Genomic DNA, 16,514 nt, shown 5'->3' with positions numbered 1-16,514 from the left:
TGCCTCTCCCAGTTGCTGCTGTACCCCGGCCCCTGGGAGAACAGAACCTTGGCTGTTCAGAGCAGTCACATCTTCTCAGTGCCTGATTTAAAACAGTGTCCTGCCTCCCAGAAGAGTGGTCATGTACACCAATACCTAAGCTGAGTGGCATCTTACATCCCAGGGAAATAGTGCCTAGGCTACCTGGCATAGTCACACCCCTGGCCCTAAGCTGAAGTGGCACTGAGCAGCTGTGCATTCCAGGGCTAAGATGGCATAATACCCCGGGTCCCAGGGAAACAGAACAGTGGCTGAGCTGAGGAACCCCACACTACAGGCCAAAAGAATTATAGTATCGTGCATTCCCTGGAGCTGAACTAGCCCTCCAGAGTCCTAGCTGCTAAGACATTCCTTTCACTGTATCCCAAGTATTCTAGGCTAGTTGGTGCCACTGTAGCTGGCTTCACAGTATGGGATACTTCTGAGCCCCACCATCCCAGGGTCCAGAGTCACCACTACATGGTGCCTCATCCCTAGGGACCTGAGTTGCCACTGAGCCCTATTGGCTCAGGTTCCCAAACCCACTCTGTGAGCCCAAACCTCCAGAGCACCCCTTCTTCCCCAACGCTGGGCCAGGGCTGTGCTCTGTCCCTCAGGGTAGAATCACAGTTACAACCGAACCCCTGGGCTTGAGCTACTAGGCAGTGCTGCAGAGTCACATATCCTGGCTCTGTGGGCAGCCTACATCCAAACATTCTACATAAGTGAACGTGTACCCCAAGACCCAAGCGCTACTAATCTGTACAACAAACTCCTGTGACATAAGTTTACCTATATAACAAACCAGAACAGGTACCCCCAAACCTAAAATAAAAGTTAAAAAATGGAAATAAGCAAAACAATAGAAATACATGTCTATAAATATTACATATACACATTATGTCTCATTTGAAATATAATACTAGTATATTTTATGTGTACATAATATACACTATATGCATATATGTATTCATATACATTATGAGAATTATACATTTATTATATATATACACACATATATTATGTATGTATTTTAAAAATTATTTTTAAGCCCTTTATTAAGGTATAATTGACACACAAAAACCTGTAGAAATTTAATGTATACAACTTAATGTCTTTGAAGATAAGTACACACCCATTAAACTGTCATCACAATCAATACCACAAACCTATCTTCCAAAAATTTCTTCCTGTTCCCTTTGGTTTCATTTGTGTTTCTTTTTTCTTTTGTGGTAAAAACACTTAACACAAGACCTATTCTCTCAGTGAATTTTAAGTATACAATATAGAATTGTTAAATGATATTTCATATGTTGTACAGTAAATTTGTCTCTCATGACTGAAGCATGGTACAGTTTAATCAACACCTCCCTGAAGCCTGCTGGCAACTGTCATTCTTTTTTCTGCTTCTATGAATTTATCTGATTTAGATTCAGCACATAAGTGAGATTATGCAGTATTTGTCTTTCTGTGTCTTATTTATTTTAATTAGCATGATATCCTCCAGGTCTCATTTGTGTTGTTGCAAAAGGCAGGACTTCCTTCTTTTTAAAGATTGAATAGTACTGCACCATGTATACCATATTTTCTTTATCCATTCATCTTTTGATGCACATTTCAGTTGTTTTCATATCTTGGCTATTGTGAATAATTCTGCAATGAACATGACTGTGCAGATATCTCTTCAAGATCCAGATTTTAATTCCTTTGGATATATCCCCAGAAGTGGAATTGCTGGATCAAAAGGTGATTCTACTTTTAATTTTTTGAGAAACCTGCATACTGTTTTCCATACTGGTCACACCAATTTACACTCCCACAAACAGTAATGTAAATTTGGGCATCCAGGGTGAAAAATAGTATGCAGGTTTAGTGTCAGTGTATAGAATCACAACTGTTTTTGAATATTGATTTTATCCTGCAACTTTACTGAATTTGCTTATTAGTTTTAACAGTTTTTTTGTGGCAATTTTAGGGTTATCTACATATAAGATAATGTCATCTGCAAACAGAGGCATGATAGTTTTACTTTGTCTATATAGTTTCACTTCTTCCTTTTATATTTGGATGCCTTTTATTTTTTATTTTTCTTGTCTACTTGCTCTGGCTAGGACTCCCAGTATTCTGTTGACCAGGAGGGGCAAGAATGAGAATCCTTAGCTTGTTCTGGATGTTAGAGGAAATGATGTCAGCTTTTCACCATTGAGTATGATGTTGCAGCAAGCTTTTCATAAATGGCCTTTATTGTGTGGCAGTACCTTCCTTATATATGTAATTTTTGAGAGAAAAAATATTTTGAAGTTTGTCAAGTAATTTTTTGGCATCTGTTGAGTTGATGATGTGGTTTTTATCTTTACTTCTGTTAATGCGTTGCATCACAGTGATTGATTTGCATAGGTCAAACCATCCTTATAACCCAGGGATAAATCCCACCTGGTAATTATGTATAATTCTTTTAATATGCTGTTGTATTTGGTTTGCTAGTATTTTTTGCTTTTCTTTTTAAAGACAGCATCTTGCCTGTCACCAGACTGACATGCAGTGTCATGAACATGGCTCACTGCAGCCTCAAATTCTTCCAGAAATCGTCCCTTCTCAGTATCCCAAGTAGCTGGGACCACAGGCACACACCACCATGCCCAGATAATATTTTTATTTTTTATAAAGACAGGGTTTTGTCATGTTGCCCAGGCTGGTCTCTAACTCCTGGGCTCAAGCAGTCTTCCCAGCTCTGCTTCCCAAAGTACTGAGGTTACAGGCATGAACCACTGCACCTGGCCATGCTAGTATTTTCTTGTGAATATTTGCATCTGTTTTCCTCAGGGATATTGACCCGTGGTTTACTTTTCTTCTTGTGTCTTTGTCTGGCTTTGGTGTCAGGGTGGCTCTAGCCTCATAAAATTACTTTGAAAATGTTCTCTCTTCTTATATTTTTGGGAAGAGTTTAAGAAGGATTAGTATTAATTATTAAAATATTTGATAGAATTCACCAGTGACGCCATCTTGTCTCTGGTTTTTCTTTTTTGGGAAGTTTATTATTACTTCTTCAGTCTCTTTAACTGTTACTGGTCTGTTCAGGCTTTCAATTTCTTCTCGACTTAGTCATGGTAAGTTGTATGTTTCTAGAAATTTATTTCTTGTGGGTTGTCCAATTTGTTGGTGTGTAATTATTAATAGTAGTCTTTTATTATCCTTTTTATTTCTGTGGGAATAAATTGTAACGTCTCTTCTTTCATTTACAATTTTATTTATTTGAATCTTCTCTTTTTTTAAGCCTAGCTAAGGATTTGTTGATTTCATTTATTGCTTAAGAAAGCAAACTTAGTTTTATGTTTTTAAAAATTGAGTTTCTATTCTCCATTTCATTTATTTCTTCTCTAATCTTTATCCTCTTCTTCCTTCTGATAAGTTTAGGTTTAGTTCTTCTTTTTCTGGTTCTGTGAGGTGTAAAGTTAGGTGGTTTATTTGAGATTTTTCTTTTTTAATATAGGCATTTATTGCCATAAACATCCATCTTAGTACTGCTTTTGCTACATCCCATAAGTTTTGGTATGTTGTTTTTATTTTCATTGGTCTCAATTATTTTCAAATGCCCTTTTTGATTTTGTTTTTGAGCTACTAGTTGTTTAAAAGTGTGTTGTTTAATTCTGTGTATTTATAAATTTTCCCATTTTCTATTCTTGATTTCTAGTTTCACTCCATTGCACTTAATAAAAAAAAAAACTTGTGGCCAAGTGTGGTGGCTCATGCCTGTAATTCCAGCACTTTGGGAGGCTGATAGGGGTGGATTGCCTGAGGTCAGGAGTTTGAGACCAGCCTGGCCAGTGTGGTGAAATCCCGTCTCTAAGAAAAATGCAAAAATTAGGTGGGCATGTGGTGGGCGCCTGTAATTCCAGCTACTCGGGAGGCTGAAGTAGGAGAATTGCTTGAACCCAGGAGAGGAAGGTGGCAGTGAGCCAAGATTGCGCCACTGCACTCCAGCCTGGGTGACAGAGCGCGACTCTGTCTCAAAAAAAAAAAAATTGTAATGTTATTTCATTTTATTATTTTAGAGACAGGGTTTCATTCTTTCACCCAGGCTGGAGTGAAGTGGTGTGATCATAGATGTAACCTTGAACTCCTGGGCTTAAGTGATCCTCCCACCTCAGTCTCCTAAGTAGTTAGGACTACAAACATGTGCCACCACATCTGGCAATGGAATATTTTTAATCTTAAATTTGTTAAGACCTTTTTGTGACTTAGCACATGATCTATCATGGAGAATAAACTCATCCTAATTGGACTTTTCCTTGATGGCTAGTCTAGTAAAGGGAGACCTTGTTTTCAATACATAATGTTTATAACAAAAATTTAAAACTTTCCTCATAGAATACTCTGAGGTTCATGGTTTGGGGAGGCTTCATATAACAAGAAAGTGAAGAAGGAATGGACATCAACCACTCCCCACCTCCACTGTGCTTTAGAGTTTTTGGCCGATTTGGGAAAAGTTGCAAAATGTGTGCCTTAAGACAGTGGTCCCCAACCTTTCTGACACAGGGACTAGTTTTGTGGAAGACAGTTTTTTCCGTGAACTGGGGGCTGGGGGGATGATTTCAGAATGAAACTGTTCCACCTCAGATAATCAGGCATTAGATTCTCACAAGAAGCATGCAACCCAGATCCCTCATATGCACAGTTCACAATACTGTTTGCACTCTAATGCTGCCACTGATCTGAGAGAAGATGGAGCTCAGGCAGTAACGCTTGCTTACCTGCTGCTCACCTTCTGCCGTGCGGCCCAATTCCTAACAGGCCATGGACTGATACAGATTTGTGGCCCAGGGTCTAGGGACCCCTGCCTTAACAGAACAACCAACTCTTCAATATGTGAAGGTTTATGTGGGTAATTATGTAGTTACTTAGCCAGTATAGTGACCAGATGGGATTTTTAGTCAGTTTTGTCCTAATTTGCCAGATACTAACTCATTTCTGTGAGGCATGGCCTACCTTGCAAATCTCCTTCTGGGCTTTGGGAATCCAGGGGATCACATCTCCAGAAGGCAACAGTTCCTTCAGGCCCTGAATGGTTTGGGATTTGAGTGGTAAGTGTGGACCAATCTGCTCATTCAGGTAGAGTTCGCAGATTCTGTCACCCAGCAAGTGACGAAAGATTGCATTCCCATTGTTCTTGTTATTTACAAGGACACTGAGGAAATGGTGCAGGTCCTGCCAAAGGTCAAGAAGTTGGATCTCCACTTTCAAATTCAGCTTCTTCAGGTGGTCCCGGAAAGGGTTCCCTGCACAGGAGTCAGCACACAAGGCCAAGTGGATGTATCCTAAAGAGAAGTTTTGCTTGATGGCTTTCTGAATTGTCATCTTGGAGGAGTGATGGATGATGGGGGTGACGGTCCTCAGGTGAGTAGAGACCCTTGTCTCAAAGAGGCCTTCCATGTGGAGGTGGCTCTTGGCTTTATTCTTCATGCTGGATTTTTTTGCACAATGCATATCCTTTTCCAGGGAACTGATTCTTGTTTCCTTTGAAGAAGCCATTTTCAGGAAAGGCATTTGTATAACCACTTTCTCTTGAGGACATGTCTCCTGCAGGGGCGTACCAATAGTATCTGGCTTGAGGTCCATTTCCAGAGACCAAGAGTCAGGATCTACCAATTGCCACATCTTCCTCTTGGCTTTCCTGCTTGAGTACTGTTTATGAAAGTGGTGGCACTTCCTGATGCTCATGTTCAGAGGGAGCCCTCCTACGTGGGTGTAGCAAACGCTGTATAAGCGAGTCTCGTACTCCTGCATCAGACCATGGCATGCTTCCTCCTTGGCCATGGTCATCTTGGTGTGGGTGTAAAAGTTGGGAAGCCAGTAGCTCTGGAGTTTGAACAGAGCCACTTTCTGCATGTGGCTCAGGATCTCCCTCCTAGTGGTTGACTGGTTGGGATGCCAGATGGAGATGCTCAGGAGGGACTCTGGAAATAATACAGAGAAATGATGGGTGAAAATGATGTGATGATGGCAGTGATGATGATGTTGGAGAGGTTTTTAAATTTTTTCAAATGTTTTTGTATAGCATTTTATTAGTTCCTCACACAATCCTGGAGTATGAATAGTTAAAATATAGAGTTGACACATTTTTATGGTTTTCTCAGCACACAGTGATCCCTTGATCTTATTCTCCATAGAAATAAGCCATGTTATGGGATTCTTCTAGTTACTCTTTAGACTATTAAATGTTACTTCAAAGAAGAGCAAAAGCACAAGAAAAATGATTAAGAACAAGAGACATCTGTGTCTGAACAGGATTTTTGATGAAGAGGTTTGGATAAGTAGAACTAGCCCTGATTTTAATGTCATCAATTCTCAATTACCTATGTGAGTAGAGAGGAGTGTGAATAATCCCAAACTGCACATCTTTTGGAACATATCTGTATTCAAGTTAGGAATGCCTCCTCATTTAATCAACGAACAAACAAATATAAATAAATCTTACGTTCCAGAGAAGAAGTTGACAAACTTTTTATGTAAAGGGCCAGCTGGTAAATATTTTGGCTCTGTAAATCACATAAAATTTCCTTCTTTTTTTAAAAGTCCTATAAAAATGTAAAAATGGTCTTAGCTCGCAGGCCACGTACACTGCATTTGGCTGGTGGGTTGCAGTTTGTTCTAGAGAATCCCAATTAAAAAAATAAAATACAAAAGTATGTAGGCTTAAATGTTACAGGTGCTTTTCAAGTATCCTGCCCCAATTCCTCCTCCTCCCTTCCAATCAGCCTTCATTGGCAGGTAATATCTCACAGAGAGGCAAGTGCCAGCTTAAGGACAACTGGTGTCTTTCAACACTTTCCTGGTTAAGGGTTGGGGTTGCCACTAGCATCTCTGATACATCAAAGACGGAAAGAAGGTGGGGTTTCCTGCAAAGAAGGAGACTGAGGATTATCAGACACTGGATTTACTTTTTTGTTGTATCCCCCCCCAAAATATGCTTTATAATTCTTACTGATGTTCATGTTGCAGAGGGTTACCACCCTGGAGCCCTCTTGCAGATGGGTGGCCCTCAGCATGAGGAGGAGGGACAGGTAGTAGTCTCTCACTTCCAGGTCCATCTCATCTATGCTCAGGATCTTCTCAGTAAGGATCCAGAAATCCACCAATTCTTCACCTACAGGTGAGACAAAAGAGGCACAGAGCTATACCCTAGTTTTGCCCCTTTGGTGGTTGCATCTGGGTGAATCAGCTGACATCCCCCACCAGCCTGTTCCACTGCATCAATCATCATTCCTGGTGATTGGTTCAAGGTATCATCTCTAGAAAAGTTCTACTGTGGGGGAGAATTGGAGGCATGGGGAGAAGAGGCTTAATGCATGGGAATTCTTTGACTTTTTGTTGTGCCTGTTAGAAAAACCATCACTGGAGGGAAAACTGCAAGACTCTGGGGGTGGATTATGAAATAATTAAATTTTGTCCAAAAAAATGAAGATTGGGGGAGAAAAAAAACCACATTTCCTAGATCATGGACTGAGAATGACCTGCAGAAGGACACTGGAGCCAAAAGATGTCAAAGACTACATCCCCTTTCGTTAAAACTTGGCAAGGCCTGAACTCTGAGTGGCAAAGTGAAAGATGTAGTCCATCTAGATCTTCCCTACCTGCTCCCTGGAAATCCAGGATTTCACCCTTAAAATTAGGGCTAAGGCCTGGATAAAACTTAATGTTATTCAGCTGGAGTGTCAGCCAGGGCCAGCTACCAGCCTCCCAGAACCCAGAAACTACTGGACTCAATAGCACAGAAGCCAGTTCCCATCACTCCCATTACCAGGATTTGTTTACTTGTTCCTTGTCTGTCTCCCCACCAAAATAGCAGCTTTGTGAAGCAGGGACTTACAGCTCTTGTTCACCTTTGTAACCCAAGCTATCAGCACAGTGGCTGCCACATAGCAGTGCTTAATGATATTATTAAATGAATGAATGAATAAATGAGTAAAAGGTACTCTGACTGCTTTTCCCTTAACCTACACTATGGACCTCAGTTTTCAAAGATTATTATCCAAACTGCATTATTAAACATTTTTATATTCACCATAGACACACATAACTGTTAACTGGGGCTTAGGGCAACCTGAAAACCATTAAGAACTTGCAAAAGCCCCAGGAACAACCCCAAGAACCCACCTGCACTGCCTGTGAGGTAGGAATAGAAGCGCCACATCCCTCTGACCCCGCCAATGCATTTCTGGAGTAGCCACTGGTCTGCCTTTTTCCATCTCATCATCTTGGCTGCCAGGAAAATTCCACCATAAGAGAGAAAGAATGAACTCTTCCCCTGGCCCCTCTCCCAGCCTTGCACACTGCCAGACCCCCATTTGTTTACTGTGGTGAGGACAAATTGTGACCAATTAGATGAATAGGGTCCAGATTATGTGGTGCTTTTGAAGCTAGGCACCATCCGGTGACACGTTAAGGTTCATGGGAGGGATGCACAAGCATGCGCACAATTCACAGCTCATAAACCCTCCAACCAAAGCCCCTTCCCTTCTACAGTCTCAACCTGACAGGGACTTTGCCCTTAGTGTGCATTTTAATCCAACTTTACCTATATATATATATGAAGGGGGTTAGTTGAATATAGCAGGTGATTTCTTACAACATTTTACTTTGTGAATACTCCTGAATCTTAAATTTGCCTAGGGTGAAACATATTCAGTTTCCTTTGGCTAGTGAGCCAAAAGTGACTAATTCAACTTTAGATGAAAATTTTATTCATTCATTCTTTCAATACATGTTCATTAAATGCCTACTAAGTATCAGGCACCAATATAGGTGCTTGATATACATCAGCAAACAGAACAAAAAATTCCTGCCTCCAAGGAGTCTGTATTCTTGTGAAGAAGACAGGCACACAAGAAGCATAATAAATAAGAACACTATCTAGTGAGGTTGAAGGTTATAATCAGAATAGAAAAAATGTGGAGCAGGATAAAAGAAATTGGTAGTGCTTCAATGAGGAGACAAGATTTGTACAAAGAGTTGAGGAGGTGAGAGAAGGAGCCATGTGAGTATCTACAGAAAGAGCATTCCAGGTAGGGGGAAAAGCCAGTGCAAAGCCTTTAAGTGGAAATGTGTCCAGCATGTTTGAGGAACTGCAAGGAGGCCAATGTGACTGGAATGGAATGAGTGAGAGGAGGGAAGTAGGAGGAGATGATGTAAGAGAGGAAATGGGGCCAGCTCTCTAGGATCTTGAAGATCACTGTAGGGGTGTTGAATTTCTCATTGACACAGGAGTCATTGGTAGTATTGGAGGTGTTGAGAAGCAGTGCAGACAGTGAGGAAATAATGTGATCTGAAATACATTTTTTCCAATATTTTTATTGTGGGTGAATACATATAACATAAAGTTTACCATCTTAACTATTTTAAAATGTATGGTTTAGTGGCATTAAGTATATTAATAATTTTGTACAACCATCATGATCATCCACCTCCAAAATTCTTTTCATCTTGCAAAACTGAAACTCTTTACTCATTAAACAGTAACTCCCTAGTTCCCCCCTCCTCCCAGCTGCTACAATCACCATTCTACTTCCTTTCTCTATGACTTTGACTATCCTAAGTACCGCATATAAGTAAAATCATATAGTATGTGTCTTTCTGTGACTGGCTTACTTCAATAAGCATAATGTCTTCAGGTTTTATTCATGTCATAGTCTGTCATAATTTCTGTTTTATGGCTGAATAATATTCCATTGCATATATATATATATATATATATATATATCTCACATTTTGCTTATCCATTCATCCATTGATGGTTACTTGGACTGTTTCCACACTTAACTATTGCGAATAATGCTCCTATGTACATGAATGTACAAATATCTCTCCAGACCCTGCTTTCAATTCTTTTGAGTATATACCCAGCAGTTAAATTGCTGGACCATATGGTAATTCTATTTTTAATTTTTGAGAAACCTCCATGCTATTTTCCACAGTTTTTGTACCATTTTACAGTCCCACCAACAAATGCAAAAGAGTTCCAATTTCTCCACATCCTCACCAATGCTTGTTATCTTATTTTTTTTGGTACACAATGGGTGTGTGATGGTATCTCATTATAGTTTTGATTTGTGTTTCCCTAATGCTTAGTCCTGTAGAGCATCTTTTCATGTGCTATTGGCTATCTGTATATTGTCTTTGGAGGAATGTGTTGTTTAATTAAGTATTTTCCCTAGTTTTGAATCATGTTGCTCTTTGCTGTTGTTGTTGAGTTTTAGGTGTTCTCTGTATATTCTGGATATCAATACTTTCTCAGATATATGATTTTGAAGATTTTCTTCCATTATTTAGGCTCTTTTTACTTTTGAGAGTATCTTTTGATGCACAAATTTTTTAATTTTTTTATGAAACCCAATTCTTTGTTGTTGCTTCTTCCGTTCCTGTCATATCCAAGACATCACTGCCAATTCCAATGTTGTGAAGATTTTGCCCTCCGTATGTTTTTTCATGAGTTTTGCTGTTTATGCCTTAAATTTAGGTCTCTGATCCATTTTGAGTACATTTTCATATATGGTGTTATGTAAAGGTCCAATTTCATTATTTCACATGTGGACAACCAGTTTACCCAGGACCATTTGTTGAAAAGATGGTCCTTTTCCCATGGAATGGTCTTGGCACCCTTGTCAAAAATCATACATGTGAGGGTTTATTTCCGGGTTTTTTATTCTATTCCATCTTTTCATATGTCTGTGTTTATGCCACCACATTGTTTTGATTGCTATAAACTTGCAGTAAGTTTTGAAATCAGAAGGTGAGTCCTCTAGTTTTGTTCTTTTTTTCAAAATTTTTATGGCTGTTTGGAGTTCCTTGGAAATTTTAGGATTGACGTTTCTATTTCTGCAAAAGATGTCATTGGGATTTTGATACAGATTGCATGAATCTGTAGATTGTTTTGGGTAGTATTGGCATATTAACAACATTAAGTTTTCCAATCCATAAATAAACATGGGAGGCATTTTTTTATGTCTTCTTTAATTTCTTTCAGCAATGTTTTGAAGTTTTTATTGTGCAAGTCTTTCACCTCCTTAAGTGAATTCCTAAGTATTTTATTCTTTTAGTGCTATTGTTAATGAAATTGTTCCTAAAATTTTCCTTTCAGATTGTTCATTGTAAGTGTATGGAAGTACAACTGATTTTTCTTTCCTTTTTTGTCAACTTTGTATCCTGCTACTTTGCTGGATTCATTTCTTAGTTCTAACAGTTGTGTGTGTGTGTGTGTGTGTGTGTGTGTGTGTGTGTGTATAATCTTTGGATTTTTCTATAAAATACTAAATTATCTGCAAATGAAGATCATTTGACCTTTTTCTTTCCAATTATCGATGTCTCTTATTTTTCCTTCTTCTTTTGGCCAAATTGCTCTGGTGAGAGTTTCCAGTATGGTGTGAAATAGAAGTAGTGAAAGCAGGCATTTCCTATTCCTGATCTTAGAGAAAAAGCTTTCAGTTTTTTGTCATTGAGTATGATGTTCACTGTGGGTTTTTCATATGTAGCTTTTATTATGTTTAGATACTTTCCTCTTAATCCTAGTTTATTGGAATTTTTTTAAATGAAAGGGTGTTGGATTTTGTCAAATGCTTTTTCTGCACCTATTGAGATGATCATGTAGTTTTCTTCTTTCATTCTGTTAATGTGGTACATTACATTCATTCATTTTCATATATTGAGGTGTCCTTGCATTCCAGGAAAAAAAAAAATCCCTTTTGGGCATGGTATTTAATTAATCCTTTTAATATACTGTTGAATGTGATTTGCTAGTATTTCATTGCAGACTTTTGCATCGATGTTCATCAGGAATATTGGTCAATACTTTTCTTTTCTTATAGTGCCTTGTTTGACTTTAGTATCAGGGTAATGCTGGCCTCAAAGAATGAGTCAGAAAGTGGTCCTGCCTCTTCAATCTTTTGGAACAGTTTAAGAATAGTTTAGTATCAATTCTTCTTTAAGTGTTTGGGGTAAAACTCACCAGTAAAACCATCAGGTCCAGGACTTTTCTTTGTCAGGAGATTTTAGATTACCATTTTAATCTCTTTGCTAGTTATAGGTCTACTCAGATTTTCTATATCTTTTGATTGAGCATTGGTAGATTGTGTGTTTCTAGGAATCCTTCTATTTCATCTAGGCTACCAAATTTGTTGGTGTGCAGTTGTTCAGAGTACTCTTCTATAATCCTTTTTATTTCTGTAGAATTGATAGTAATGTCCCCACTTTCATTTTATTTTCATTTTAAGATAGGTTCTTGCTCTGTTATGTAGGCTGGAGTGCAGTGGCATGATCAAACTCCTCATTACAGTCTCAAACTCCTGGGCTCAAGCAATCCTCCTGCCTCACCTTCCCAATTAGCTAGAATTACAGGTGCATGACACCTGTCTGGATTTTTTAATTTCATTTTTTGTGGATACTGGATCTCTTTATGTTGCCCAAGCTGATCTTGAACTTGTGGCCTCAAGCAATCCTCTCACCCTGGCTTCGTAGAGTTCTGGGATCATAGGCATGAACCATCATGGCCAGACTCATTTTGAATTTAGTGATTTATAGTCTTTTTTTTTTTTTTAAGTAATTATTAAGTCGTCTTTTTTTCTTTTCTTTTTTTTCTTCTGAGAGAGTCCTGCTCTGTCACATAGACTGGAGTGCAGTGGCATGACCGCGGCTCACTGCAACCTCCGCCTCCCAGGTTCAAGTGATTCTCCTGCCTCAGCCTCATGAGTAGCTGGGATTACAGGACCCTGCCATCATGCCTGGCTAATTTTTATATTTTTAGTAGAGACAGGGTTTCACCATGTTGGCCAGGCTGGTTCCCCCGTGGCCTCCCAAAGTGCTGGGATTATAGGTGTGAGCCACCACACCAGGCCAGTCTTCTTTTTTTCTTAATCCATTTAACTAAAGGTTTATTTTGCTGACTTTTTCAAAGGACCAATTTTTGATCTCATTGATTTTCTCTATTTCATTATTTGCTCTAATCTTTATTTCTTTTCTTCTGCTAGCTCTGGGTTTAATTTGCTGTTCTTTTTCTAGAGCCTTAAGTTGTAAAGTTGTGTTATTTGAGATTTTTCTTTTTAAAATGTAAACATTTATAGCTATAAATTTTCCCATTGTACTGCTTTTATTTTATCCCATAAGTTTTGTTATATTTTCATTTCCATTTATCTCTAAGTATTTTCTAATTTCCCTTGTAATTTTTTCTTTGATCCATTGTTTAAGACTGTGTTAATTTCCACAATTTTGTGAATTTTCTACTTTAACTTCTGTTATTTATTTCTAATTTCATCCATTTGTGGTCAGAGAAGATACTTTGTATGCTATCTTTTAAAATTTGTTGAGAATTTCTGGCCTAATATATAATCTATCCTGGAAAATGTTCCATGTACACTTGAGAAGAATGTGTATGCTGTTGTTGTTGAGTAGAGTGTCCTGTATATGTCTTAGATCTAGCTAGTTTAATATATTGTTTAAGTGTCTATTTCTTTACCTATCTTCTGTCTTACTATCCAATGATAATTTTAAGATTGTCTATTTTCTCTTCAGTTCTGTCCATTTTTGCTTCATATATTTGCTTCATATATTAATGACAGACTCACAGAGTCTGTCATTAGGTGTGTAGATGTTTATAGTTGTTACATCTTGATATGTTGAACCTTGCATTAACAAGTAATATCCTTCTTTGTCTCTTGTAAACTTTTTTAAAAAATTTAAAGTCTACTTGGAAGGGGAGTCTATTTTTTGCAGGATAAAAATAAATTAATTAAATAAAGTCTGTTTTGTCTGATATCATTATAGGCACCCCTGCTCTCTTTTGGTTACTATTTACATGGAATATTTTTTCTGTCCATTCACTTTCGATCTATGTCTCTGACTGTAAAGTGAGTCTCTTACAGACAGCATGTAATTGGATCTTGCTTTAAAATTTATTCTTGCAATCTCTGTCTTTTTATTGGAGAGTTTAATCCATTTACAGTTAAAGTAATTTACTATTAAGAAGAAACTTATGTCATTCTGCTATTTGCTTTCTATACACCTTATAGCTCTTTTGTTCTGCATTACCAGGATTATTGTCTTCCTTTGTGTTTAATTGATTTTTTGGTGAAACACTTAAATTCCTTTGTCATTTCCTTTTGTGTAAATTCTGTAGCTATTTTCCTTGCAGTTATCATGAAGATTACATTTAACATTGTAAATTTATAACATTCTAAGTTGATTTATACCAGCTAAATTTCAGTCACATACAAAAACTTTGCTTCTTTGACAGCTCTATCTCCACCTCTTTTGGTTGTTGGTGTCATAAAATTATATTGTGTTCCCCAAAATATAAACTAATAATTCATTAACATGCATTAACATCCTAAATTATGTGGAAAACAAAATTTAATGTGGAGTTACCAACCAAAGTTACAATAATACTATTAGTAGTTATTCTTTTAAAACATATATTAATCTCTTAAATCTTAAAAAAAGTACAGTTAGGCCGGGCGCGGTGGCTCAAGCCTGTAATCCCAGCACTTTGGGAGGCCGAGACGGGCGGATCATGAGGTCAGGAGATCGAGACCATCCTGGCTAATACGGTGAAACCCCGTCTCTACTAAAAAATACAAAAAACTAGCCGGGCGACGAGGCGGGCGCCTGTAGTCCCAGCTACTCGGGAGGCTGAGACAGGAGAATGGCGTGAACCCGGGAGGCGGAGCTTGCAGTGAGCTGAGAGCCGGCCACTGTACTCCAGCCTGGGCAGCAGAGGAAGACTCCGTCTCAAAAAAAAAAAAAAAAAAAAAAAAAAAAAAAAAAAAAAAAAAGTACAGTTATAAATATTATAATGATGATAACTTTAAAATATTATTTTTATTACTTTATGATGTTGGTATTAAATTTATTTTTATTGAGATCTTTACTACATATGGCTTCAAGTTACTGTCTAGTGTTCTTTTATTTCACCCTGCAGGACTCTCTTGAGCATTTCTTGCAGGAAAGCTCCCTCAGCTTTCATCTTACTTGGAGTTCATTGGGCTCTTTGATGTCTATATTCATGTCTTTCATCAAGTTTGAGAGGTTTTTAGCCATTATATATTCAAATATTCTCTTTGCACCTTTCTTTCTCTACTCTTTTTCTAGACGTCCATAATTTGTGTATGTTGACCTGCTTGATGGTGTCCCACAAGTCCCATCAAGGGGCTTTGTTCAATTTTCTTTAAACCTTTTTCTTTCTGTTTGTCAGATTTAATAGTTTCTACTGTCCTATCTTCAGGTTTACTGATTCTTTCTTTTGCCTGCTCTAATCTGCCTTTAACTCTTTCTAGTAGATTTTTCATTTTAGTCATGCTTTTCAGCTACAGAATTGCTTTTTTTTTAAGGTTTTTCTCTGTATTAATATTTCCATTTTGTTCATTTATCACTTTCCCGACTTTCTCTTTGACCATATTTAAGGCAGTTGTTTTAAAGTCTTTATCTAGTAGATCTGCCATCAGAACTCTCTTAAGGACAACTTCTTTAGGTTTATCTTTATTTTCTTTAAATTAGCCATACTTTCCTCTTTGTGGGCCTTCTGACTGTTGTTGTTGTTGTTGTTAAAAACTGAGTATTTGAACCTAATGATGTATTAACTCTGGAAATCAGATTCCCTCCTTTTCACAGAGTTTGCTGGGGTTTTGTTGTTGTTGTTATTTTTATTAATTTTTTTATTATTATTGTAGGATATCTCTGTGCCAAGAATTGGGCTGAGGTGTAAACTTGTCTTCTTATATCTTTTCCGAGCCTGCAGCTTTCTTTAAGCATAGGCAGTTACTTTCTAATTTTCTCCATATAGGCTGTTGTTTTTGAATGCCCTAATCCTTAAGATCTGCCTCCCAAAAGGAAAAAAAAAAAAAAGAGAGAAAAATGAAGAAAGGGGAAGATGTCAGCTCTGTAAATCCCCTAAAAATCACTTCAGCTAGAGGGAGAGGGGCTTACAACAATGGGAAAGTCCAACAATAATGACTGCCAACGTCTTTGCCTGGACTTCTGTGGTCAGAAGTAGCAATCAAATCACAGATCCTTAATATTTGGAACACAAGGTTCTTTTTGCCCACCCTAGCTCCTGTAAGCTGCCCCAGGAACATGTGCACAACTGTGTGCCATGGGGCTGGGGTTGAGCCTAAGTAGTTGCTACTGTGCAAAGAGCTGAAATTGAATGAGATCGACTACAGTTTACTGTCTAAACTTTCCCCCTGAAAGTTGCAAGCTTCAATAGACTCTAGAGTTTCAAAATATTGACATCATATAGATTCTGCCAGTGCAATTGTTGTCTAGATGAGGAAACAGATTCCTAGTGCTTCCTATTTCATCATCTTCCTAGGAGTCCCTCCAGCACCACCACCAATTAATTTTTAAGAGTCTCACTATGGCTTCTATGAGCAAGAGAGCAAGAGTAAAAGCAAGGAGACAAATTAAGAGATGATTTCATTAACTAGGTAAGAAATTCTGGTGGCTTAAACCAGATG

At 38.0% G+C, this 16,514-nt stretch overlaps 1 protein-coding gene across 1 annotated transcript in view; it reads right to left on the bottom strand.

The window, feature by feature from the left end:
- Positions 1-16,514, bottom strand: part of RGSL1 (regulator of G protein signaling like 1) — a 107,194-nt gene that overhangs the window by 75,753 nt on the left and 14,927 nt on the right. The window contains exons 5-7 of the mRNA XM_030936616.1: positions 8,173-8,277; positions 7,001-7,162; positions 5,005-5,972 (exon numbers count right to left, since the gene is read on the bottom strand). Of these exons, the coding sequence (XP_030792476.1) occupies positions 5,005-5,972; positions 7,001-7,162; positions 8,173-8,277 (1,235 nt within the window). The remainder of the gene's footprint in view (positions 1-5,004; positions 5,973-7,000; positions 7,163-8,172; positions 8,278-16,514) is intronic.

The sequence above is a fragment of the Rhinopithecus roxellana genome, chromosome 8 (genome assembly GCF_007565055.1).
Source record: "Rhinopithecus roxellana isolate Shanxi Qingling chromosome 8, ASM756505v1, whole genome shotgun sequence".
NCBI classification, from domain to species: Eukaryota; Metazoa; Chordata; class Mammalia; order Primates; family Cercopithecidae; genus Rhinopithecus; species Rhinopithecus roxellana.
Note: the sequence above shows the minus strand (reverse complement) of the source record. Positions and strands in the feature narration are given on the sequence as shown.